Here is a 26243-nt window from a genome sequence, read left to right on the forward strand (position 1 = left end):
CTTGAACAGATTTGAAACGTAGTTAATGGATGGTCTTAAACAGATTGAGGACTATGGTTAATGGATGGTCTTAAACAGATTTTAGAACAATAGGTAATGGATAGTGCTTAAACAGATTATAGGACTAGTTAATGGATAGTCTTAAACAAATTTGAGTACTATAGTTAATGGATAGTCTTAAACAGATTTGAGGACTATAGTTTATTGGATATTCTTAAACAGATTTGAGGACTATAGTTAGGATAGTCTTATAAGATTTGAGGACTAATAGTTAATGAATACAGATTTGAGGACTTATGGTTAATGGATGGTTCTTAAAACAGATTTGAGGAACTATAGTTAATGATGGTCTTAAAAAGGATTTGGGGATATAGTTAATGGATGGTTCTTAAACAAGATTTGAGGCTATAGTTAATGGATGGTCTTAAACAGGATTGAGGGCTATAGTTAAGGATAGTCTTAATCAGATTTGAGGGACTATAGTTAATGAATACCGATTTGAGGACTATCATTTTATGAATGGTACCTTAAACAGATATTTGAACTAAATTTAGGTTATGGAATGGTCTTAAACATTTTATTTGAGGACTTTTAAATTTAGTTAATGGATTTGGTCGTTTACAATATTTTAGTCTTATGTTATGGTGGTCTTAAAACAGATTTGAGGAACTAATATTTAAGGATATCTTAAATTTCAAGAAATTTGGAGGAACTCTTTTAGGTTTAATTTGAATAACAAAGATTTGAGGAAACCTTAAATAGGTTATGGAATGGGCTTAAACAGATTTGGATGAACTTATATTTGTTAATGGAAATGGTCTTAAAACAATTTGAGGACTAAGTAACTTCCTGTCACAAGCCAATATTTTGGATCCACAGCTGGGCTACTTCCTAGTTTGTGAAAAGCATCTCTGGTGGCGTGAAATTCGGGAAACTTAATGCATATGTGTTTTTCAAACATGTTTCAACGTTTTAATATAAACAGGCTAATAAGGCGTAACAAAAACAACTTGGCAAAATAGACTGATAACGTACGTAAAAAGAAAAAAAAAATCTGCAAATAGACTGATATCGAGAAAAAGTGTCAAACAAGTCGCACACACCAGCATCATCGTCATCTAAATGGACTCCTTCCACATAAAAAAAAAAAAAAAAAAACGACATGGAATTCTCTATGATTGATCACCTACCAGTAAAAACATTAGTCATGTTTAATCAAATGCAAATCTCCACTGTTCTATTAATCATGTTAATCACTGCGCAGGTGTGGCCTTAACGTGAAACATTACAGTATAATTGGTCATATGTACCCTTCAACAGCTTTCATTAGTTCGTAAATTATGTAACTTCAAATCAGTTTGTTATATAGGCCTAAGAAGATTTCAGAATCGCATCTTTTTTCATAATTAAAGGAATGATAATTTCGTTATGTAAGCCTATAATAATGTGAAAAGAGATCGTGATTAACGAAAAATATTTGGGAATATGAACGGTCCCCAAACAATATGACGAAAGATTATGTCGAAAATTATTTGTAAAAACCTCCTTTTTATTGAATATTGAAGCTCTCGGTGAACTTGGGAGTATTATTTTAAAACTAGGAGATAAGAATAATCATAATAAGTTTTTTTAAGATAGAGCATAATACGCCCTTAATGCATCACACTTTTAGGATCGTCGTACTACTTGAAGAAATATGTCCATCGTCTTATCACATTTCAGTTTGTAAGTTTAAGTTCTGCCTCTTTTACAGGCAGCATATGTGCCATACTAGCTCCATTATGTCAGCCTGACATAGTACTACATGGTTCTACATGCAGCAACCCAATCCTCACTTACAGATGTGGTTAGGTTCCAATCAACAACCCGTTAGTTTAAGTTTAAAATCCGTATTCGAAATTTAGAGCAGACTATGGCTGATTGAGAGTTCACTCCGAATTACCATACGAATTATCTAGTAATCTCTGCCATTCAAATCTAGGTTATAACATGGCTCTACAGAACCTTAACTTGCTTGTACTCAATGGCAGCCATATTAGACATTTCTTGAAAATATGATCTAAATTTTACTGTCTACCAAAGAATGTAAGTATAGACCGATGCATCTGCACATGTACTCACAAGGAGATATAGAAACGAAATTTTGTCTAAAGATGTCAATTTAATGAGTCTATTTTTTTTTTTATCGTTGGTTTTTCTTCCTCTACTGCGGGAATCTTTTGAGAGCGAGAGAGAGAGTAGAGAGACGAGAGAGAGAGAGAGAGAGAGAGAGAGAGAGAGAGAGAGAAATTCAAGCACCGATCATCTATTTGGTATTTTACCTAACACGGCATTTTGTTTAAACACTTCCTTATTAGCTTATTATTATTATTATTATTATTATTATTATTATTATATTATTATTATTATTATTATTATTATTATTATTATTATTATTATTATTATTATTTCCATTCAAAGTTAGAAGATTGATTCAAATCACCCTAGTGTCTTTCCTATATAATATTTTAAAAAGAAGAACATAAATGTGGACAGTATTATTATATAATAATACACGAGAAATAATAAAAAAAGAGAAGTTATGTAAAAGTGACTTTTAACTCACCTCCGGAGGCCTGTGTTGTTTTCTTTGGGGTAGTTGTTGTGGAAGAAGTTGACGTCGTTGTTGTTGTAGCAGGCTTTGTTGTAGTGGACGTTGACGTCGTGTTGTAGCAGGCTCTGTGTAGTGGACGTTGATGTTGCTGTTGTTGTATCGGGCTTTGTTGTAGTGGAAGTTGATGTTGTTGTTGTAGCAGGCTCTGTTGTAGTGGACGTTGTGGAAGTTGTTGTTGTATCAGGCTTGGTTGTAGTGGAAGTTGATGCTGTTGTTGTATCAGGCTTTGTTGTAGTGGCCGTGATGTCGTTGTTGTGGCAGGCTTTGCTGTAGTGGAAGTAGACGTTGCTGTCGTAGGCACCGGTGTGGTAGAAGTCGACGAAATGACGGTACTTGACGTTGAGGTCGTAGAATGGGGTGGTTGTGGTCGTCTCTTCCGGAGTGGTAGTCGAGTTCAGCAGGATGGTGCTCGTCGTAACTGTCGTCGTTATGATGGTCGTAGTTGGTGACGTAGACGACACAGTAGAACCGGGAACTTTGCAGTGGCATTTCCGGCCATCAACAATGGACGTCTCTATGACGTAACCTGGTTTCTGTAACGAATTATCGGAGTAAATAGAGCAAATTCTACCCTTCTCGGGAGTCAAAATATAAACACCCATTTTTATACATTACGGTCGAAGAATTATATTAACTACCTCATGAACTTAGGAGATAATTCCTCATTGAGGATATAATTCCTCATTGTGTAGCTATTGAGCTCCGTAACTCACACCTTTGTCACGATTCAATTATATACGCCTTTTGTATTTTGTATATTCAATAAACGATATATTCGTGTGGTCGCCAACTTTACATTTATCATACAGTGTTTACAGGATTAATAGAGTAGTGCTCTATTAATCCTTGGGGTCATTTATACTAGAACCGCGGAGCAAGGTATCTAAACCTAAGTATAGAGGTCTAGACCAAAGTATATAGGTCTAAACCAAAGTATATAGGTCTAGACCAAAGTATATAGGTCTAGACCAAAGTATATACGTCTAAACCAAAGTATATAGGTCTAAACTAAAGTATATAGGTCTAGACCAAATATATATGTCTAGACCAAAGTATATAGGTCTAGACCAAAGTATATACGTCTAAACCAAAGTATATAGGTCTAAACCAAAGTATATAGGTCTAGACCAAAGTATATAGGTCTAAACCAAAGTATATAGGTCTAGACCAATGTATATAGGTCTAGACCAAGTATATAGGTCTAGACCAAAGTATATACGTCTAAACCAAAGTATAGGTCTAGACCAAAGTATATACGTCTAAACCAAAGTATATAGGTCTAGACCAATGTATATAGGTCTAAACCAAAGTATATACGTCTATACCAAAGTATATACGTCTAAACCAAAGTATATAGGTTTAAAACTAAAGTATATAGGTCTAGACCAAAGTATATACTCTAGACTAAAGTATATACGTCTAGACCAAAGTATATACGTCTAGACCAAAGTATACAACGTCTTAACCAAAGTATATAGGTCTAGACCAAAGCATATACGTCTTAACCAAAGTATATAGGTCTAGACCAAAGTATATACGTCTTAACCAAAGTATATAGGTCTAGACCTTGCCTCGGAGTAAGTGACGCGTAGATAACAAGCCAAAGTACCACCAGTAAAATCAACCTCTAATGTTTACATTTACGTTAAATGCGTTTAATAAAGCTTTATATGTGTGTGTATATATATATATATATATGTATATATATATATATATATATAATATATATATATATATATATATATATATACATATTATAAATCTATGAACTCACCAAATCTTGGCTCCATATTGCTAATTCCTGCTGAAAGTTGGCTGTCCCTCCTGTTGCGAAAAACGCTGCGACTCCGAACAGTAGCGCCAACGCCCCCATCTTTTAATTATGAACCTCTAGTACCACCTTTCGTCGTTCGAATCCTGCAACGGAATGTGGAATGGTTCTGGTTCATTTCCCGCTCGAATATAGGCTCATAATAATAAATATATCCCGAGAAATTGCAATAAAATTCTATCAATGTCAGCGAAAGCGTTTGAATCTATGATAAGGAGCGCAAAATTCAATAAAAACTATAGTTGACAGTGTAGCTTATATAGGTCTCTGTGAGTTTCGTGGTAAAACCTATGTCATCTGGAATGAGTGTCTTGTTGCTATTATCAAATGGCACTAACACTTAAGGATTACTGGAATTATTATCAGCTCCGAAGATTCCCAGTGTTTCCACTTCTGTTGAGGGTGAAGTATATATTATATAAAGGAAATTCCAGGCACCTTCATAGTATGGGAAAATTATGTGCCTATATTTTTGTTTTGTGCAGAATTATTCCTTGTTTGGCTTTATATTTTTACGTAACTTCCGCTGTTCAGTTATTTTACGAGAGACAGACAGACAGAGGGTGGCAATCGGAATCTCAAAAACGATTATAAACACTCAGAAAAATAAGGACACCAAACAACTAATTATACTGGCAACTAGCATGCCCTCCCATATTTATCCTTTATTCCAATGCGAAAACGCGAGTATCGCATACGCTAACCGGCCGTAATATGTTTCATAAGAGTGAAATCTGTCATATATTTGAAAATTGTAAGAAAATGTCACGTGTAGTCAAATTTCAGAAAAACCCTTACGAACCATTTTCAAATCTTTCGTTCACTCATTGCTGAGCATTTGACCAAAACGAAGTTGCCATCAAACCTCAGTTCAAATGTTAAATAAATAGATAAAAAAAAAAATTGTAACATTAATAATGCTTCCAAAGCAAACATAAAATTTGAAATAGTCCTATTTGATTGTTTTTACCCTCAACGCTGAGAAAACGTAAATATGTATGTACAAAAGTAGAATGCGCCCACCGATATCAACGTGTGAGGGGAGCATGTGTGACGCATCAGTGTTGTGCAAACAACAACCACCTGGTATATAAGTAGGTCTACAATGAGTAGCGACCATTAGATTATCTTGAAAACATTTACTTTATGTGTTTAAGGAATTTTTTGGATTTTCATACATAATTATTTGTTATCTTTCTTAATATTTCAAAACTGATAGCATACTAGCAAATATTCGCTTATTTGTCAAAGCCAAGATATTATTCCTAGGCTTAGGTGTTAGATTTCTTTACTTTACGCTTAACATTCACATCTCTATATTAACAATTTCTGGCCAGAATGCAAATGAGGTTATCTACACATTCTTGCACTTCAAGTTACCTTATGAAAGAATAAATTATGCATCAAAAGCGAGCAGAAGGACTTTAAGAAAATAATATTGTAAACCAGTTGAAAAACCAGTGTTCCATATGCCTTGATATTAATACTTATGATATTTCGATTTATAGCCATCTTCTCCATATAACCAATATCATCATCACCATCTTTTATTCTTCAAAGAACAGGTAATCTCTACAAATAAAAAACATTGGTAAAGATTACATCTCAGAAAGCTTCGATTATTTTTCTAGGTCTATAAATCATTTTGCAACATACAGGCAGCTTAAACACAGCCTGAAACTTCAACATTCAAAGAAAACTGGTTGTAATTCATATTCCTCAAAGAACAGGTGATCTCTACAAATAAATTCATGAGTAAAATTACATCCAGATGGCTTAGATTATTTTGTAGGCCTATAAAACATTTTCCAACATACAGCAGCTTAAACGAAGGCGAAATCTTCAACATTCAAATAAAACTGTTTTAATTCATTATTCCTACATTGAAATTGTTGTTATGACTGTTGAGTTATTAGGTCTACTGTCATAATGCTGCAGACATGGTTATGTTGACCAGTCCGAGGAGCATGTTTAGTGTGCTTTCATGCTGGCACCGCTAACCTTATCACACCACACTTGAACTGAGCAACGTAAAGATTAAAAAAAATCAATTCAAATCACACAAATTAAGAATTATACCAATGCATAAAAGGGATCATATCTAATTTAACCATAAGGAAAATAAGACTAGCTGTGAATTCACAAACTTTTGACATGAATGACATTACAAATGAAAAAAACAAAAAAAAGAAAAAAAATAGCACTACTTGGCATCATCACGTTGAGTCTGAGGATATGGACGATACAAAAAGCATCATATCGCATGAGATTTGACCCCCACTGTACTTATTAAAACGTCATACAATATGAATAAAAAAGAAAATCTAAGACTAAATATTTTGGACGTAAAAGGCTTAATCAAAAAACGAAATATTCATGTTGATCCAGGACAGATACCCTTACATGTGCGCTCCCCAAGAGAAAATCAAGCAATATATATTATTTTCACAAGATCTACAGCCAAGAGGACTTAGGTTTACCACGTGGCAAGCTTGAAATTATACCAACCAACCAAATTTTCTCCTCATCTGTGAACTCTTTTAGAACACTGAAATATGAAATGAATCCAGATATTGAAGAATGCTCTTAATTTTTTCCCAAACAAAAGAGAACTTACTTGAAGAATATCGCCCCCCTCAAAGCTATTTACTTAAGACAGTGAACTACACCTATGTGGACTCCCTGGTGTAGGTAATTTCCGTGTAAAAAGAAAAAACGACTTTCGAGAGGCACAAGCCCTTAAGTGAACCACCAACGACAACTACAAAAGCCTCTTGCCTCTCCGAGTCCAAAACCGGGAGAAATGACGAGCTTACTATGTGAGGAGTCCCTGCTAGACCTAATGTTAGCGTAAAAGAAGCCACTTTCAAGAGGTATATAAGCCCCTACGTGAACAATCGAAGAAGCCTCTACGTGAACCATCGAAGAAAGCTAAAAAATAAATAAATAAAAACTTACCTCTCCGAGTCCAAAACCGGGAGAAATAACGCGTTTACTAGACCTATGTGAGGCTCCCTGCTCTAATTTCGGTGTGAAAAGAAGCCACTTTCGAGAGGTATAAGCCCCTACGTGAACTACCAAAGACAACTAAAAAAAAAAAAAAAAACTCTTACCTCTCCAAGTCCGACGCCGGGAGATATGACGTGCACTTACCCAAACGGTTCTTGGATGTCTCATTTAAACCGAGAAATGAAGAACTGTCTCGAAGGTGGGGCCATTTTTCATCCGCCAGCAGGTGAAAGGTTCAATTTGTATGAAAAATTTACAACTACATATTTTTATATCCTCATTACCTCTAACGTATTCAGTCTCATTGAGGGTCATATTTTACGGCCGTTAAGTAAAAAATATGAGCACGTCTACCGTATGGTATAATTTAGCTTTCGTTAATAATAGCTTCGACCGTTGTAGGTATGATGAATTACCCTTTAATATATCAATTGATGGAAGATGATGAACTGTTTGTTCTGAGTGACGAAAACTTCGCGAATTCCATTTAACGTTTAGCTCCAAATTTACGCTACGTCAAATATATGATCATGGGAATCAATTCGATATATTGATAACATCGTTGATTGTATCCCAGGAACATTAGGCTACAAGTATTTACTTGATGTGTATACCGAGTCGCTCGCTAGAAGCATTTATTTTCCTACCGAAATTGATTTTAGTACTAATTCCTAAAGGTATTCTCTGCTAGATGTTGGTAAAGAATTTATACTTTGTACAACACCTTACGATAATAATAAACATCAAAATCCTGCTGTTATGATATGTAATAAATGTGACGTGACCATTTTTGAAGAACTAACAGAACACTACGTCTAGGTAAACAATTTTCTAAAATATATAATTATTCATATTGAGACATTCGGATACTCATCGTAGAAATGACACGAACTCTTGAAGATGTTTTGATGCTTAAATGTAATTCATTGACATGTTGCCCTCAGGCTCATCACACGTGATGCTTTGACCACAACCTCTCCGGTTGGACTCATTCCTGGTGACTTCGGTTTACTTGGCAAAAGATAAATTTTATCATTGCCTTGGGTCATCCGTTAAGACTTTTGGTCTTGGTGGTAGAACAATTTATGTTTTAAAAGGTTTTTATAATTAATAATAATTGCTTTAGTAACCACAGGATGGTGCGTCTAAACCCTATCGCTCTAAAACGAATTGTGAGGATGTAGGCCTATCATCTTAAAGTGGTTATATTCGTAGTATAATCTAGAACCATTTTATAGAATAATAAGAGGCACCTATGCACTTTTGCTTTTACCCCTCATATTCAGAAATGATCGACCACATGTTATGCTCGTAGAGGAGGGTGAATGGTTAAAAGTGTTTGATAAGGTAACCTAATAAGTTTTTTTTTTTAAAGGAAGTGTGGTTCAAGGCTGGATAAAAAAAAAAAAAAAAAAAACAAAAAAAAAAAAAAAAAAAAGGAAACCTCCCATGTTTAGATTGTAAGAAGACTGATCTCTTCGTTGTTGGAATAAAGATATAGGGCCTATATTTCTCTAATAACTGCCGAGAACGCCTTCATTTCAACAGGCATCACTTTAAGGGAAAAAATAAACTTGAGAAATCAAGCATTGGTGTAAAAAGAACCCTGACACTCGTGTAGAAGACCATAATAGATAACTCTCTCATGTGTTGAAAAATTTGGTAATTGAGACGTTTTATCCTATGACGAAGGATCTCTATGCGGAATGTCATAAAATAATCTTTGGAAATACATGGTATAATGGTAATGAACCTTAATAAACAAGAGGCCTAATATATATTAATACAGAAGGTAGAAATGGGCTGATAAATGTATTGTATAAATAAAAGCGTTTCTAAATCATGCACAGACATACCGGTGTCTTTTTAAAAACCCCACATTATGAAATGTTTTCATTAAAATAAAGATCTCGTATCTCATTGTATTAACTTCACTCCGTCGAGCGTTTCAAACAATGATAAATATAGATAACTGTTATTGCACCATTAAACTTGGCGGTTGACCCAGTAGTTCCGATTTCTGCCGCTTAGGGCGCCACCAACCATAGACATCTTTCATGACTAGGTGGAGACTTGAAGATAGAGATATTTAAAGACACTTACTTTAAACCTCATGATGTGATAAAGGTAGTTAGCTTTATATATAATATTCTTCATTAGCTATCGGAGACAATGAAAAAATGTGTGCTTAATGACATTACAAAATAACTTTTCGTCAGATATATGAACCATAACACTTATCCTCACCAAAGGTAGGCTACCTTTTGTAAGACGAATTTTCTTACCAGGCAATTATTGTTTAGGTTAACCTACTCGCTTATGTGTTTCCAGATTTATAAATCTAAGAGGGATTTTTTCATTTCATTAATATATTTATCGATGGGTTTTTTTCAATTAAGGCATTTTCGACGTCTTCTGTTATTTTCACAGAGAAATGTTGGCACGCCTGCATTGCTGACGTCTGATTGGTTCCTTTGCTCTGGTTTCCACCAATCACGTGCGACTTCGGGAACTGCTAGGGTAAGGTTGGGACACGGTCTAGATACAACAGGTCAGCCAGCGCGCAGCTTTGGGTATAAATCACCATTACTGTGACGTCACACGCCCTGGTCTCTCACACGCGGTTAACCAAAACCATATGCTACCCATAGTCGTAGGGTACCTAGACTTTAGTACTTGCTGTTTGCCCCTATATCTTTTTATTAATTAATTCATTCTACCACTGATAATGCCAAGTAACTGCGCAGTATTTGGCCGTTCTAATACACATGAAAAAACGAAAAACTCCAATATAAAATACCATCGTTTTCCAAAAGAAAAGCCATACAAAGACCAGTGGGTACATGCCTGTTGCAGTGCTGATAGAATTAACGTCGTGTTCTCTGATGTTCCCCATTTAATCAAATTAGTAAGAAATAGTTTATTGACTGGTTGATACCTTAATAATGAAGAGTGTATTTCAGCTTCTGGCATACGAGAAATATTTAGTAAAACCAAAACAGACTATGGGCTTGCATATAAGATCAATGAAATGCATTTCAATGTAACGGGTGGTTCAACAAAAGACAGCGCGTTAAATTAGCAGTGCAACTGGTGTCTACATCATGTGCCAATTCAGAAAAATATTTAGGCGAAAGACGAAAGAAGACTGTTGAAGTGTCAAAACTGGAGTGAAACGTCCGATTTTATTCTTTTAATAACGAATGATTGGCTCGACATCACGAATTCTTCATGCATGTATGGAGAGTTTGGTAAAAGCACTGCTTTTGGTATTGATGTAGAAAAACAAACAAGTAAATTAAATTGCTCAAGGAATAATTTTTTCATGTAAATCCACCATTGCTTTATTTTATGTTAAAAGCCTCTCATAGTATTGGCTACCTACTGACACAAAGGTTAAATCCATATTGCCTTGAACATTTCTTTGGGTGTATAAGGCCATGGATGGTCACCGTGATCATCCAAATGCAGTGAATTTTAAATTCAGGCATAAAAAAATTGTTGTTAGGGAAGGAAATGAAGGTGATAAGTGAAAAGTGTAACATCACCTCAGGTGAAAATCCCTTGAATTTCCCAAATAAGGAGAGTATGTAACAAAAGAAAGGGAGTTTTAGCGTTAGAAATATGTCTAACAACGCAGATGTTTAGAAATTTAGATTTTGATTTATGAAAAGATGTTTTTGATGAGGAAGAAAACCTTTTGAGAGCAAACACAGAAATAAAAAAAGATATCGAGGGACTAATTGAGGAGGAGCTCTTATGTACATGGGGGATATATTGTCAAAATATTTTGTGTGAAACACCTGAGTTAGGAAATAAGAATTAAGAAGTACCAAGGAGTGATACTTGGATAGACTGTGTATGTAGGGTGGAGTTGCAAGTACCTTCTAGTCATTTTTTTTTTTTTTTTCACAGTTAGTGTTAATGCGGGAGATCTTTAATGCTGGACGGGAAAGCACTCATTAGAGGGCAAAGAACATTGTTTTTGAAAAAGCCTCTGCAATAGAATGGAAAAAGTCTAATATTGAAGTTCCTGCCGATGTTATAGCTTTGCATGTAAAGATATCCGTATATTTTCGAATGAGATATCTTAATAATTTGATAAAGTATAGGAAACGTGAAGGGCAACCATGCAGAGGCACTAAGAAAAAAGATAAAAGTTGTAACTTTATAAAATATTTTCAAAATGCAAATGTTGTTTTATTTACATTCTTTTGACACTTGAAAGATCACATTATCAAAAACATTTTGTTCTAAAAAGATTCTTGACGGTGTGTTAGACCTACTACATAGTCTGAATTTGTCTAAAGTGAAATGGCAAGTTGGAACTTATGTTATTCTTAATTGTCGCAATTATGTGACCCATGCCTCTGATGAATTATGCACAGGACCAAAATCCAAAAAATGAAGAAACAACTTCAGTTCCATCTAAAAGTTGGGACTACCTTGATAGAAATTTTGCTGGAACTTTTGTTTTACCTTTAGTTTATCCAGGTGTTAAATTTTAAAGGTATTGCAATAAACAAGATCCACACTCTTGCAAAGGCCATCCTTTTCATAGGTGAATGGTAACTCATTGATCTGGTTAAATACACCAGTCATTCAAAGAGTACCCATGCTTGGGCTGTGGACAGCCCTACCTGAACCCAGCTGTTCCTTTACAGTGGATTATGGTGTTTGAGACTTACCAGCATTACTTGAGTTAGGCTAGGCTAAGGTAATGGGCGTACTGTAGGGAAAGGAATACCTTACACACGATCTCTGCTCACCATATGCTAATGCTTGCATGCCTTGCTACATTTCGTTCTTGTTCGTGCCTAATTCAATTTGCTACAAGTTTTAGCTCTCACTTGAAGACATTTTAGATGAGCCCTACATGATATTGAATTTGTAACACTGTATTCCATGAAACTGAAGTTAAGATTTTAATAGTATTAAGGTTATTTGGCTGAAAATTGATTTATGTTGCAAAAATTTTTTATTTTTTTTCTCCAATAAAAATGTCTTGTTTTATTGATAGGCAATAATTACATTATTTCACACCAAAACAAAACCTATTGATTCATAAGAAGCCTGTGCGTATTGTGTAGCCAGTGCTGGTTCCTTTATTTCCTTTCAATCTTCATCCATGGGTAAGATTTTTTTTTCAATATTTGGACTTTGTAAATGTTGACTAATTTTTTTTTTACACATTGTGGAGGCTTGCATTGCTGCTGTTGGAGCGTTCTTACTGCTCTTTGTGCTTTTCAGGTTTTCTACCATATTTCTTATAATATACATCATATTTATCTAACTTCTAAACTTGTCCATTTCATGTGATTTTTTTAGGAAACTACTTTGCTCGATTGATAATGGGAAGTGGGTGGGGTAGTCTTCAGTACACTGTAGGCATTACTTAAGGTTTCTTGGCAATGCCTCTAATATCGGTTTTACTCTTACCTCCATTCTGTTCTCTCTTCCGTCTTCCAACCCACCTACCCTCTCCCATCTTCTTCCTCACCCATTCATAACACTTGTTTCTTGCAACTGGGAGGTTTTCCCGTTACACATTTCAAGCCTTTCTATTTGTTGCTCTGTCTGCTGAGGAACCTCATCGGTCCCCTGTGGTTATCCTTGGCCTAGGAAATACATTCCATCCCTTTAGGAGATACTGACATTTGTACGAGATTTGTGTGAAAGACATGTCTATGCTACATCCAACTTTAAGTTGTAATTAATGTGTTTTGTTTTTCCTTCCATTTACTGATGTATGATAATCCATGGAGTTGCTTTCAGGTCGACAAAATCTGCCATTTGTCTGCATAAACTTGGTTTCTGTAATACTAAATGCATACTCTGTAGGACATCCATTATCAGAAATAGGTTGGACTTTGTTAGGGTATCTGAGTCTGGTAATAAATTAGTTCGTGTTGCCGTGAGTTCTACATTGAACGCTGTGCAAAGAATCTGGGTATTGATTTGTAGTGCAAGAGGTCTGGCCATGCTAGGAATTTCTCTCCTCTCTCTCTCTCTCTCTCTCTCAAGAAGGCAAACTTCTGAGGACATTTATTAATAGGTTGGTTTGAATTATTGGTCCGTTTTCCAGTATGATTTAAGTTGGAAAACGATCCATGGATGTCTAATGTGAATTAATTGGTCTCACTTGTTAGCCCCCTTAGGCGTGATGCTCGTCGGGTACTAAATGAAATTTTCTAATTAATTTTGTGTTCCCCTTCGGTGGATAGTGTCTGTCCATGCACATAGGCATTACTTAAAGTTCTTTGCATCCTGCCTTCAGCCCCCAGCTTTTAACCCTTTTTATTTCATGTTACTCTACCTTCTGCATATCCAATTTCTTACTTACTTTCCCACCCTCGCCTAACACTTCATTCATAGTGCAAACCGGGGTTTTTTCTTCTGTTAAGCTCAACCTTTTACTGTCAGTTTTTCTTTCAGTGCAGAATGACCGTATAGATCCCAGTGCTTGGTCTTTGGCGTAAATTCTACATTCGGTTAATTTCTTTTCCATAATTTTATTTTCTACCCTCTTCTAACCAACCCCCGCTCGAAGGCGAATAGTACCGTCAGTGCACCTCGTTCAATGCAATGTAGGTAGTACTTAATTAAGGTGTTTGTTGTCAATTTTCGTTCCCCCATTAATTAGCGTAATGCCAAAAATCTATGCTTTCTATTCCCACCACACATGCTACTACAAAATTCTATTGTTACAGTATTTCACCAAGGCTTAATTTCCAGGAACATCGGTGCTCCAGGCTATCCGCTTCATAGTTGCAGTTGATGGAAGATTCATCAACTCAGACTTGACTTCACTCGTGCTGCGATGGCCATGGTTTTCGCAGCATTTTTCATATTTGATATTTATTACCCATCAGTAGCTTCAGTCACAATGGAATTTATGCAGAGGTAAGCTGTTGTAATAAGTTACTTGAGTTTTTTTTTTTTAATTTAAGAATATCAGGGAAGTAATTTATATTTAAATGTCCATGTACTGTAACTTTGTAATGTGTGGTGGTCAGCAGTTGTTTTACAATATTTTTACCATTATGTTCATATATCTTGTTATTTTTACAGGTGTTTCTTCAAAATAAATGCAGAAAAAGGGACAAAAAATACCAGAACAAAGAAAAACGTGGCACACACCCATCAAAGAATATTAAAGTTCAATGAGCTTATAAATAATTATGTTAAATTTTGTGTTAAAAAAGTTATAAATCTGTTTTTCAAGAATAAAGTTTTTTGAAAGTTAATCTTCTCATTATTTTCTCCAATTGGATATGACCTGCACAAGGAATTTTAGGGTTACTATTTCAATTGTAACATAAAATGCAAAGATATATTAACATTAAATTCAAAGAATATTAGAAAAATCATGTACAAATCCCAAAAAAGTTACTGTATACTCTATGTCAAATAAATTTACATAAATATGTTACATGTTTAGGATTTGTTACCAATTTTAGTTTTTATCTGTTTTGATATTGTATGAGATGTAATTATAATTTTTACACTAATAAAAAAAACATGTATAGATAACTATTGGTAAAAATTTACAAATGTTTTATAAAATGTGGCCCCACAAGGGGAAGGTATGAAAAATGTTTTTTTAGGATTATTTTTTTCTTAAATTAGCACTCCAAAGTTTGGCGGGTGGGGTTGTGTAGCGCAGTGATATACAGGGTGGGGCAAATCAAATTCCCGAGTTTTGATCGGCTATTAGGAAAAGCAAAACAATACTTACAGAATTATTTGTTTTATTCGGATCAGTATACAATGCTGTTTGTGTGATCACTTTTGAAGATGGGCATCAGGAAGATGGTGCCATCTGTAGCGATGCACGGTTGAAGGCGATGTCTGAAGTTTTCAGCTGCTCTTCGGCACATCTCGAGGAGTATTGTAGCGATTTCCTCCCGGATTCGCATCTTCAATTCTTCCAAACTGTGTGGCCGAAAGTGAGCTGAGCCGAAGAGCAGCTGAAAACTTCAGACATCGCCTTCAACAGTTCATCGCTACAGATGGCCACCATCTTCCTGAGGCCATCTTCAAAAAGTGATCACACAAACAGCATTGTATATTGATTCGAATAAAACAACAAATAATTCTGTAAGTATTGTTTTGCTTTTTCCTAATAGCCTATCAAAACTCGGGCATTTAATTTGCCCCAGCCTGTAAATATGTATTTTCACCCGTATTTGAGAAAATCCCGTAAAAATATTAACCGTAAATTATACGGTATGTTATGGGTTAACTTAACGGTAAAACTGTAAATTTTACGGTTAAAATTTTATACGGTATTTTCTCAAATACGGGAGAAAATACGATACACTAAAAATTACGGGACCCGTTTTTTTAACGGTAAATGCCCGGCAACATTACTGCAAGGATTTTTACCGTTTTTGCAACGGAAAATTTTTGACTTTAGTGTAGTATACAAATATCTCAAACACTACTTCATAGTGGCTTAAAGCCGTTGGTTCCCGCAGCTGAATAACCACTGGTTCGATGCAATTAAGATCAAAGTGAGAGTAACAGGCACTTGTGGTAGGTTGGTATGGTTATAGTTTTCAACGGCAAGTTTATTTTTTTCCTTCAATGAAAAACGACGCATAGCATTCAAGTTCACTGATAATGTGATATGCAATTAAATATGATAAGGCATACACTTTGCAGTTACGTAGAACTGAAGGCATCCCTAGACAGGGATCTGTGAATTTGCCAGATGTTGGATATAGCTGCTGTAATTAGCCTGGCTGAGGAAAATTGAAAACAAAAAATTTTAGCTAGATAAAATAATTTTTTACAGTCCAAAACTAGCGTCCTTCAATAAATTTATTTTTGGAAAATTTCTTAGGCTAGTTCTTTGCAAAGTACTCGAAAATCTTGAACGCACCCATACATTAACTCCGGTCCCTGATCATTCCAGTGTCGGGCACCTAATTGCTCTTGTGCGAGGCCTTTCTTCATGCCGAAAGTAGGGAAAGCTAATTGCTTGACTAATGTATTGGCACCGTGTGAGAGCTATAATTCATTCTTTGGCTAATCATCAATATGTCATTAACTGTTAAAAAATACAGCTCTGCCAACTTCGACGAACGTGTAGTTAGTCCACATTTGAGCTAGTGAGCTCAAATTTGACAGGCTACACTGGGCCGGTTGTGCCATCATCAATCTATGGGTATCTACTACAATTCAATTTTAACGTTCATTCGTCCGTTTTCTGCTAAAGCATGGTCTCCAAGATTTCTGGATAACTGCTGATTAATTATAGTCAAGTCAGCTTTCTATGGCTGCAGTTTTGGATGTGGATAGCAATGGAATAAATATCTGTACATAACTATTTTTCTCAGTATCAAAGTCTTGTGTAAATAGAGTAATGTAGAAGTACATTACTATATTTACACAAGACTTTGATACTGAGTCAAATTGATTATGGGTCGCATCTATACGCTTCTGCATCTGCCAGTACATTGGAAAAATTAGATCCTCTTCATAATGCAGGTTTGAGATATGCTACGGGTGCATTTAAATCTACACCTGCTATTTCTCTGTATAGTGAAACAGGTCTGTGTTCACTTGATCAAAGAAGGGTCGAATATAGTTTCAACTTCTGTTCGTGGACATTAAGATACCCATCAAAACTGAGTAGAATTATAAATACAATCATTCCAAAAAGAATTGGACCACGATCATTTTACCCATTTGTTATACGACTGAAAATGTACATAGAGAAATATTATATTCCACCATTAAAATTCCTGAACCATTTACCAAATTCAACACCATTTTGGAAATGGAATAAGCCTCGTGTATGCCATAAGTTATTCGATTTAAAAAAAAGATTAAATTCCAAGTTACGCTGTCAAACAAAACTTTTTGGAACACCAAGAAATCCATGGAAATACTATCTCCATTTATACAGATGGCTCAAAAACTGATGCTGCTGTGGGGTTCGCAGTTATTACAGACGAAAAATATTATCGTGGAAGAATGCCAATTTATAGCTCCATATATTCCGCTGAATTGGCAGGAATTTCATTGGCTCTGTATAAAATCGCTAGAACTCCCAGCAAACTACACTATATATAGTGATTCAAAAAGTGCTATTCAAGCAATAGATTCTTTTAATCATCATCACCTGCTATTAGAGCAATACAAGAAAATATTAATTTTTTAAGCTTTCGAAATATCAAGATATCCTTGTGCTGGACACCAGGTCATGTTGGAATTGAAGGCAATGAAATTGCTGATAAAAATGCAAAGGAAGCGGCATTAAATTATAGATATAAAATGTACAAAACATATTATAAAGACACTAAAAATTATTTTAAATTTATTTAGACAAAAATTCGGGAAAGTCCAACTGGTTAATCACTTGGAAAATAACAAACTTAGAGTGGTAAAGACCACTATCATTCCCTTTAAAAAGTATTTACAGAAGCAGAGAAACCATGAGGTCGCTTTGTGCAGGCTGCGTAATGGGGGCACAAGGTTAACCCATGGCTTTCTTATGTCTAAGCAGCCACCTCCAGAATGTGATACCTGTCAAACCAGAGTAACTGAAACACATTTTAATTGAATGCTCTAAGTATGGACATATTAGACTTGAATACTTTGTATCATCTGCTAGAATGCAGGACATTCTAGATGACGACTACCCAAATATTTGCAAGATTTTTACATTTTTAACAGATATAGATCTATTAAAACATATAAATAATTTTATTAGATAGATATATTAAAGTATATGTAAATAATTTTATTCATACAAATTATTTTAAATGTGTACACAGTAAAGTTTTATCTAATTTATTTCTAAAACAACTAAATGACCAAAAATATTTTTATTTAATATGGTAATTTTAACAGACTTTATCTACATTAAGCAGCCGATTGGACTTAGTCGGAAATGGCTGCTTAAACAAATAATAATAATGTACATAACTACAAAGTTTATATATATATGAATATAAAAGTATTTGTGAACCCTGTAAAGCAGTCTAGTTTACGTAGTATAACGACAAATAACTATTAAACTTTTGTTTTATTGCTTTATTTCTCTACTATTCCTCCAATTAACTTTTAGCCAGCTTTGCAATGACCCGAGGAGAGAAGTGATATCAATACAGTCACGTCACTAGCTTTCAATCTGACAAAAGCTGGTTCCTGAACTGATATTTTATTACCACAACTGGGAAAGCTCTGTACTTGCACTGCTTTCCCATAGGGATTCCAGTTTACTCTGCTGAGAAATGCCTGATCGTTCCAAACGTCAGAGACGATCACGTAAAGATGGTCCAAGAAGGATGTAGGGTAAACATACAAGACAGGTCTTTTATGTCATTTTCATGGCTGCGATGTGGTACCCTAAAAAAGCATGAATTGTGTAGGCTTGTGAAACGCGGAATAAAATTCCCGCAGATTTCGTCACTAACCAGAATTTCGTTGTATGGGATTCATAATGGCTAGGAAACTATCGTCCAATGCCTCATGTTTAACATGTTACGACACTACAGTATGTCCTAAGATTCCGACATTTTACGTTTTCTTTGATTTCAAAACCAGGGAGTAGTTGTTAAACCTTGTTACAGAAAACGGGTCTTATAATCACTCAGAAAAACAAGCATAACACTAACTACAATATATACATATCAGGGAATTAGCCATTTTCATACTAACTTTGCACCAGACAGATTCGTTGAATTGGAGCTTTAATGATTAAATCACTTCCAGAAACTAATATCTAGGAATATTACCAACATTTTGGAGGTATTTATATTTAGAAAACATTAGCTTCCTAAAACGAAAGTTAACCAAGGTAATTTATAGGAATTTATCACTACATTTCCGGAATATTTTAGAAAATTGACGAGATTCTTATTATGGAGTTACATAAGATAACTTGCATACTTTGGGGGTTAAACAACATATTTCCCTAATTCATTCAGCATTTTGTTAGCTTTGACCAGCAAGCTGGAAATAATGATGACAAAATTGAGACCTAACAATGTTTATAAACATGGCAGACTTTGCCACCAGTATTGGCCATTGATATAAAAGATTACAAATGATGATGGCAAAGAGCTAAATTGTGACACAACACACTAACACCCCCTTCATATAGTACTGACTTCAAACCCCTTTGTTTCATTATTCTTTGGAAACTATATAACCTCATAGAAATGTTTTATAATGGAATTGCCAACTTTGACAATGGTAGACTTATTTTCTGACTGACTTTATCCATGTAAATATGTCAACAAATCATCAAATTATAACTTGTTAAGCACCACCTACCAGAGTGAACTTACTGAAAGAATTTTATTGACTTTTGAACAAGTACACTAAAGACAAAATCAAATTAACTTAATTTAACTGAAAAATCATCCTTCTGGGTTTGTTACAACAAAAGCAATCAATTACTCCAAAGACACATAGTCTCCCTAAAAGCAGACAAGTGACTCAAATGCCTAATATTAAATGTCTCATGGCCTGGCACCATTCAATGTAAATGACTTCCGCAGCCAGCAGGTCGGACTAACACCAACCTTCACCGTACATGTGGACCACCAGGCCAGTTTATGTTCTGAGGGATAATGCCTTACAAACTGCTCCCATTGCCAGGTAAATAGTAGGGACACTCTTTGTGGGTGTTATCTGACATTTTTCAACTTTCTGTTTTTACATAACTACGAAACTGCAGTTTTGTTATGATGATCACCAGAACATGGCTAAGATTTTTTTTTTTTTTTTTTACACTGCTCACCAAATACAAGGCTATACACATATCAGTTAGGTTTGTTTACTATAAGAAGGCCACAGGATTACAGAAATAGGGTTTTATCCTGGACGGATGATGTCAATGAAAATTCAATTTCAAACCTTGCTAATATAGGGTAGGCCTACGCATAAAAAATGAGTTTTCACACGCTCACTACGGCAGGGATACACGACACCATAACAACCACTTTGTACTGATCACTGGAGCACAGCTATAGAACAATGAATACTGCCTTTTCATACGGATTATCAGAACAAAACTACCACTGCTGCAGTCAGGATGAACATATTATTCAAGGAGAGTTCATGGTTAGCTTACTGTTTTTAATTAAACCACTGTACCTTTTTACCAGCCTTTAAGGAGATCACACCAAACTAATAACTAACCATAAGCTTCCTTTAACTACATGCATTATTTTTTCATCATAGCTCAGGATATATTCTTGACCTTACATCTCATTTCTTCTATAACAAGCTCACTTCTTGAAAACTTTTTCATCAATCAACACTCACCTCTCCCAAACTAACACACAATTTAGGTAACCAACTCTTCCAAACTCATACACCTTTTGGTGCAAAACTCTCCCAAACTAACACTTCTTAGGTACACAACTCTTCCAATCTTAAACAAATTTTGGTACAAAACTTTCCCAAAATAACACATTTTTTGAGTTAAGAGCTCTTCCAAACTCAAACATTTTGGTAACTAAATAAAATTCTCTCAACTGACAATTTTTAGTTACAAAACTATATCAAAACTGACACTTTTTTATACAAATCTGTCCCCAAACTAACACTTTTTGAGATACAAAACTATACAAACTGGCAACTTTTTGGGCATATTTCCAAACCCGACTATATTTGGATACAAAACTCCCAGACTAACATGTCTTGAGTACAATACTCCCAAACTGAATAATTGGATATGAAATTATCAATTTGACTTTTTGGTACCCATTCCCAAACTAACAAAGTTCCTGTTATACAAAAACTCCCCCCCCCAACTAACAACTTTTCAGGTACAAAAATTTGCAAAACTGCACACTTCTTTGATAGAAAATACCATCCCAAACTGACATTTTCCAGGCAAAACACTCTCCACATCCTCGAGAAAATACTCTCAAACTAACAAATTTCCTAGTCAAAAACTCAGATCTTACCACCAAAAAATCATAAACAGATTTTCTATCTAAAAAGGCTTCCCTGGAGTCAACAGGCTTTCTATAAAAACATCTTTACTAACTTACACCTTTTCTTGAAAATAAGGCTCAACGAACATAACACTTCCTGGACAAAAAAAAAAAAAAAAAAAAAAAAAAAAAACTTGCATTGACACTTAAGAGTACAAGAACTCCAGAACAAATATACTTTCTTGAAAAACTCTCTCCCAAACCAAAAAGTTTCCTCAACAAAACCTTACAAATTTTCATGTGAAAAACTAACTTTTTCAGCATAAAACACATGCTACACAACAAACTAAGCCACAATTTCATGAATAGACTTTCACATAAGAATAACACAAGTGTTTAGATATACCAACAACAAATCCAACTAACTAACAGACTTTATAGACAAAGCATAAAAACAGACAGGTGTTCTGGCTAAAAATGTCTCAAACTACAAGTAACAAGTCTTCCAGGCAAAAATTTAACAAATTTAAACACCTACCTACAATGAAAAAATCCTCAAAGCTAACAGACACTCTGTTGGCAAAATTGTAACAAGCCAACAGACTTCCTGAAAGCAAAGAGTAATCATACATTTTTGATAAATCTGTTTCACCAACAATCTTTCTTTACCAAGAATATCACAAACTAAGAGACTTTCTAAAAATAAAAAAAACCACCTAAAAAAACAGCTCCTGAATCCAAAAAATCATTCGGCAAAAAATCTCTGACTTACTGTGCACTGTACACTTTATTGAAGATGATGAACACTAAATTTTATTATTGTGCACTCAAGAAAATCTCAGCTTATCAGCAGACGCCCAGGTTCTATAAAGAACAGCACACAAACTGAATCTAATGCACAATATCATAACTGACACAATAATGTCAACCTCAGCAGATACCAAAACAAGCTGGATGACAAACTCCACTGTCATGAATGAACATGGAACACCCAATTCCAATGTCACCGACTATAAAAATATTAAAACACCACTGTCAACTACACACTATAAGAATACCAAATCCACTGTATCCAAATAACTTAATACCAGACTATCACAAACACTTTCTGACTGCAACACTACTATCACTCACAAAGTCTTTCCATATTACATTCTAACGCTTTCCTTGCCTGCATCTAGACATCCTTGGAGGTGTATTGTATGAATCCCCTACTGAATAAAAAATGCCTCACAATCTACATTATTTTGGGGATGAATCTTACTACTGTTAAAACATAGCTTATATCTCAGTACCATATTAAGAAACTTTATATTTTACGACCATAACCTAGACATGACAAGACCTCTGGAACCAATATTAACTACAACAAACTTAGAGAACACAATATTGATCAAACGTTAGTATCACAGCTTCCTAAAACCTAATTACTCTTATTACAGTAACACTATTCATAAATGCCAAACTTTAATCATTACTTTCTCTTAATCTGAAGCATCACAACATTGAATAATAGACAAAACCCCAAACCACTACAGGCGGTCCCCGGGCTTACGACGGTTCCGGCTTACGACGTTCCGAGGTTACGACGCTTTTTCTTAAATATTCAATGGAAATTCCGTCCTGGGTTACGACGCTTGTTCCGAGGTTACGACGCTGACGCTTCCGACGCTCCGAGTTAACGACGCTTTAAAAAAACGCATGCTATGATAAAAATCCTTTTATATTTAGCACAGTACATAATAAAAATATGTTTTTGGTTACATTACAACAAAAATTTTGAGGTTATGATGATTTTTGACACTTTTTTTTTCGTATTTTTTGAATTTTTTTACTGACGCCGCATATGCGGAACTAGTTTGCGGGCGATGAATAACACTAGCTTGGGATGCGCAGTTTAAAACAGTCAAAAGCGCAAATATATGAAAAATCATTGCTTGTTTCCAGTAACATAATTAAAAAAACTAAGTTTTCTGGTTAGATTACAACACAAATGCCAAGGTTACGACGTTTTGTTATGCTTTTTAAACGATACCTCATATGCAGAACTAGGTTTTTGAGCGGAGGTGCATAAATTAATTAACGCTATTAAACTGTATGGTAAATTGATCCGAACAACGACCTCGGACGGTCGAGGACGCCAAGCGTAACAATACGAAAGGACGCCACTTCAATCGCGTGCCTGCCTGCATTCCACTAGGTTGTGTGCTGAGACGTTGCTGAAATTCCTTGCCATTTTCGCTAATTTACAATGGCTCCTAAACGCCAAAGTACTTCCTCCGATGATAGTTCATCCAAGAAGAGGAAGGTCATCACGATGGAGTCAAATATGACGTGATAAAGCGTTCGGAGAAGGGAGAAACTAACACCGAAATAGGCCGTTCTTTAGGCTTGAGCGAACCACGGTGGTAACCATTGTGAAGATAAGGAACGTATTCTGAAGCACGTTAAGGATGCTGCACCGATGAAGTCAACGGTGATAAAACGAGAAGCAAACGTAGTCCAGAGCATTGTTGAAATGGAGAAATTGCGCATGATCTGGCTGGAGGACCAGAACCAGCGACGTGTTCCGGTGAGCTTAAGTGTGATACCAGGAGAAGGCTAGAGCGCTGCATGAGGCAGTAGTGAAAAAGTTTGGCGAAGGCAGTGCTGGTGGTGAATTTTCCGCGAGTAGAGGTTGGTTTAATTTAACCGTTTTAAGGCTCGTGCAAATTTGCATAATGTGAAGCTGCAAGGTGAAGCTGCTAGTGCTGATAGCGAAGCAGCAGAAAGTTTTCCAGCTGGTTTTGGCTGAGATAATTAAGGATGGTGGTTACACGGCTGACCAAGTCTTTAATGTGGATGAGACTGGGATTATTTTGGAAAAGAATGCCAAATCGAACGTACCTTTCCAAGGAGGGAGAAGTCAGCACCTGGCCATAAAGCTGGAAAGGAGCGACTGACTTTGCTGTTTGGGGCCAATGCAAGTGGTGATTTGAAAACTGAAGCCCTTGCTGGTGTATTTGGCCGAGAATCCCAGGGCTTTCAAGGGCATTTTCAAGAGTCAACTCCCTGTGATTTGGAAATCTAACAAGAAGGCGTGGGTTACCTTAATGGTCTTCGAAGATTGGTTCAATGACCATTTCGTGCCAGCAGTGGAGCGGGTATTTGACTTCGAAGGGTCTGCCTTTTAAGGCCCTCTTAGTCCTGGACAATGCCCCTGGTCACCCTTCAAATTTGAGCGACATGCATCCTAATGTGAAGGTGGTGTACCTCCCACCCACCCAATACCACATCGCTGATACAGCCAATGGACCAGGAGTAATAGCAAATTTCAAGGCTTACTACCTTAGAAGGACCATACGTGTTGCTTTGAGGGCCATAGAAGCTAACAAGGAGTTGACACTGAAGCAATTCTGGAAGGGCTACAACATTGCAGATGCAGTGAAGAACATTGCAAGTGCTTGGGACGAGGTGAAGACGACCACTTTAAATGGGGCCTGGAGGAAACTGTGTCCACAGTTTGTGCACAGTTTTGAAGGCTTTGACCAGGCAGAAGACGTCGAGACTGTGACGAGGAAGATCGTAGGGCTAAGCAAGAGGCTGCAACTAGATCTTGAACCTGATGATGTAACAGAGCTGCTGGCTTCCCATGGAGAGGAATTGTCTGCAGAGGACTTACTAGAACTTGAAACAACAAATGATTGAGGAAGAGGAGGCGGCACCAGAGCCAAAACCCAGGTCATTAACTGTGAAAGGCTTGTCAGAGGGTTTTACTCATCTGGAGAGAGCCTTGGCTTCTTTTGAGGCAGAAGAACCGCCCTAACGTTTCTAGGTTTGACAAAATCAAGAGAGGAATCATGATTTGGTGACTTTCTACAAGGAGACCCTGAAGGAGAAGCAGACGAAGAGAAGTGTGCAGTCCAGGCTTGACACTTTCTTTCACAAGTTCTCCATTACCACCACCTCCCACTCCTAGTCCTGGTAAGGAATTCTGAACTGTTTTACTAATTTATGTGTTTACATAGTGTACATATTAAAATGTGTTAATTTTTAATGTAACACTACTAACTGTAATAGTATAAATTGTAACTCATTAATTTTCATCATTTGTAATTTTATTGCAGAAGTGGTGACAGTCCAGATCCCCCTGTAACTACCTGTGACAGTTCCAGATCTCCCTGTACTACCTGTGCACAGTTCCAGATCTCCCTGTACTACCTGTGACAGTTCCAGATCCCCCTGTACCTGGACCCTCTGTATCAGCCCGCCCACCTGCACGTGTACAACCAGGTAAGCAATTTCATTTTCTCATTTTCATGTTGGAAATTGTTTTACACCCTACATACATTCGTACACTAACTTACATAGTGGTACAATGTGTTTGATGTTGCATAACCTTATTATTATTTTTTTTTTCCATTTCAGACCCCTTTGATAGTGACAGTGACCCAGATGACCCTGAGCCTTTCCATGGTTTTGATGCCTCGCCCTATCATCAGGTAAGGAATCCTTAACAAATTTTGATAAAATGTTTGATAATTGCTATAGAAATTTTATTAAAAGTGTACATATGCTACAATACATACATCCACCTTATAATATATTTATGTACCCTATCATTCTTTCCAGATGTAGATGTTCCCTCATCAGTTGATACAAGTATCACCTCCCCAGAGCCCCAAATCAGTGATACGACGTAGTATCACCTCTCCCATTCTTAACAGGTAAAAGAATTCTTCATTTTTTATATTGAACATACGTATTACACACTACATATGTCAAACAGTAATAACATGTGCAGTAGTTACAGTAGTAGTAACTATCATTTTATATATTTTTTATCATTCCAGACTCCCAAGCACCT

General features: G+C 35.9%; 2 protein-coding genes across 5 annotated transcripts in view; one reads left to right on the forward strand and one right to left on the reverse strand.

Annotated features, from left to right (window-relative positions):
- LOC135212263 (uncharacterized) overlaps positions 1–26243 on the forward strand; it is a 73095-nt gene that overhangs the window by 27766 nt on the left and 19086 nt on the right. The gene's annotated exons all lie outside the window — the stretch shown is intronic.
- Positions 2602–4566, reverse strand: LOC135211776 (integumentary mucin C.1-like). Its single transcript, XM_064244989.1, has 2 exons — positions 4428–4566; positions 2602–3186 (listed from the first exon to the last, which is right to left on the reverse strand). The coding sequence occupies exons 1-2, from the start codon at positions 4524–4526 to the stop codon at positions 2602–2604; spliced, it is 684 nt and encodes a 227-aa protein (XP_064101059.1). The 5' UTR covers positions 4527–4566.

Source organism: Macrobrachium nipponense, chromosome 40 (genome assembly GCF_015104395.2).
Source record: "Macrobrachium nipponense isolate FS-2020 chromosome 40, ASM1510439v2, whole genome shotgun sequence".
In the NCBI taxonomy this organism is placed as follows: Eukaryota; Metazoa; Arthropoda; class Malacostraca; order Decapoda; family Palaemonidae; genus Macrobrachium; species Macrobrachium nipponense.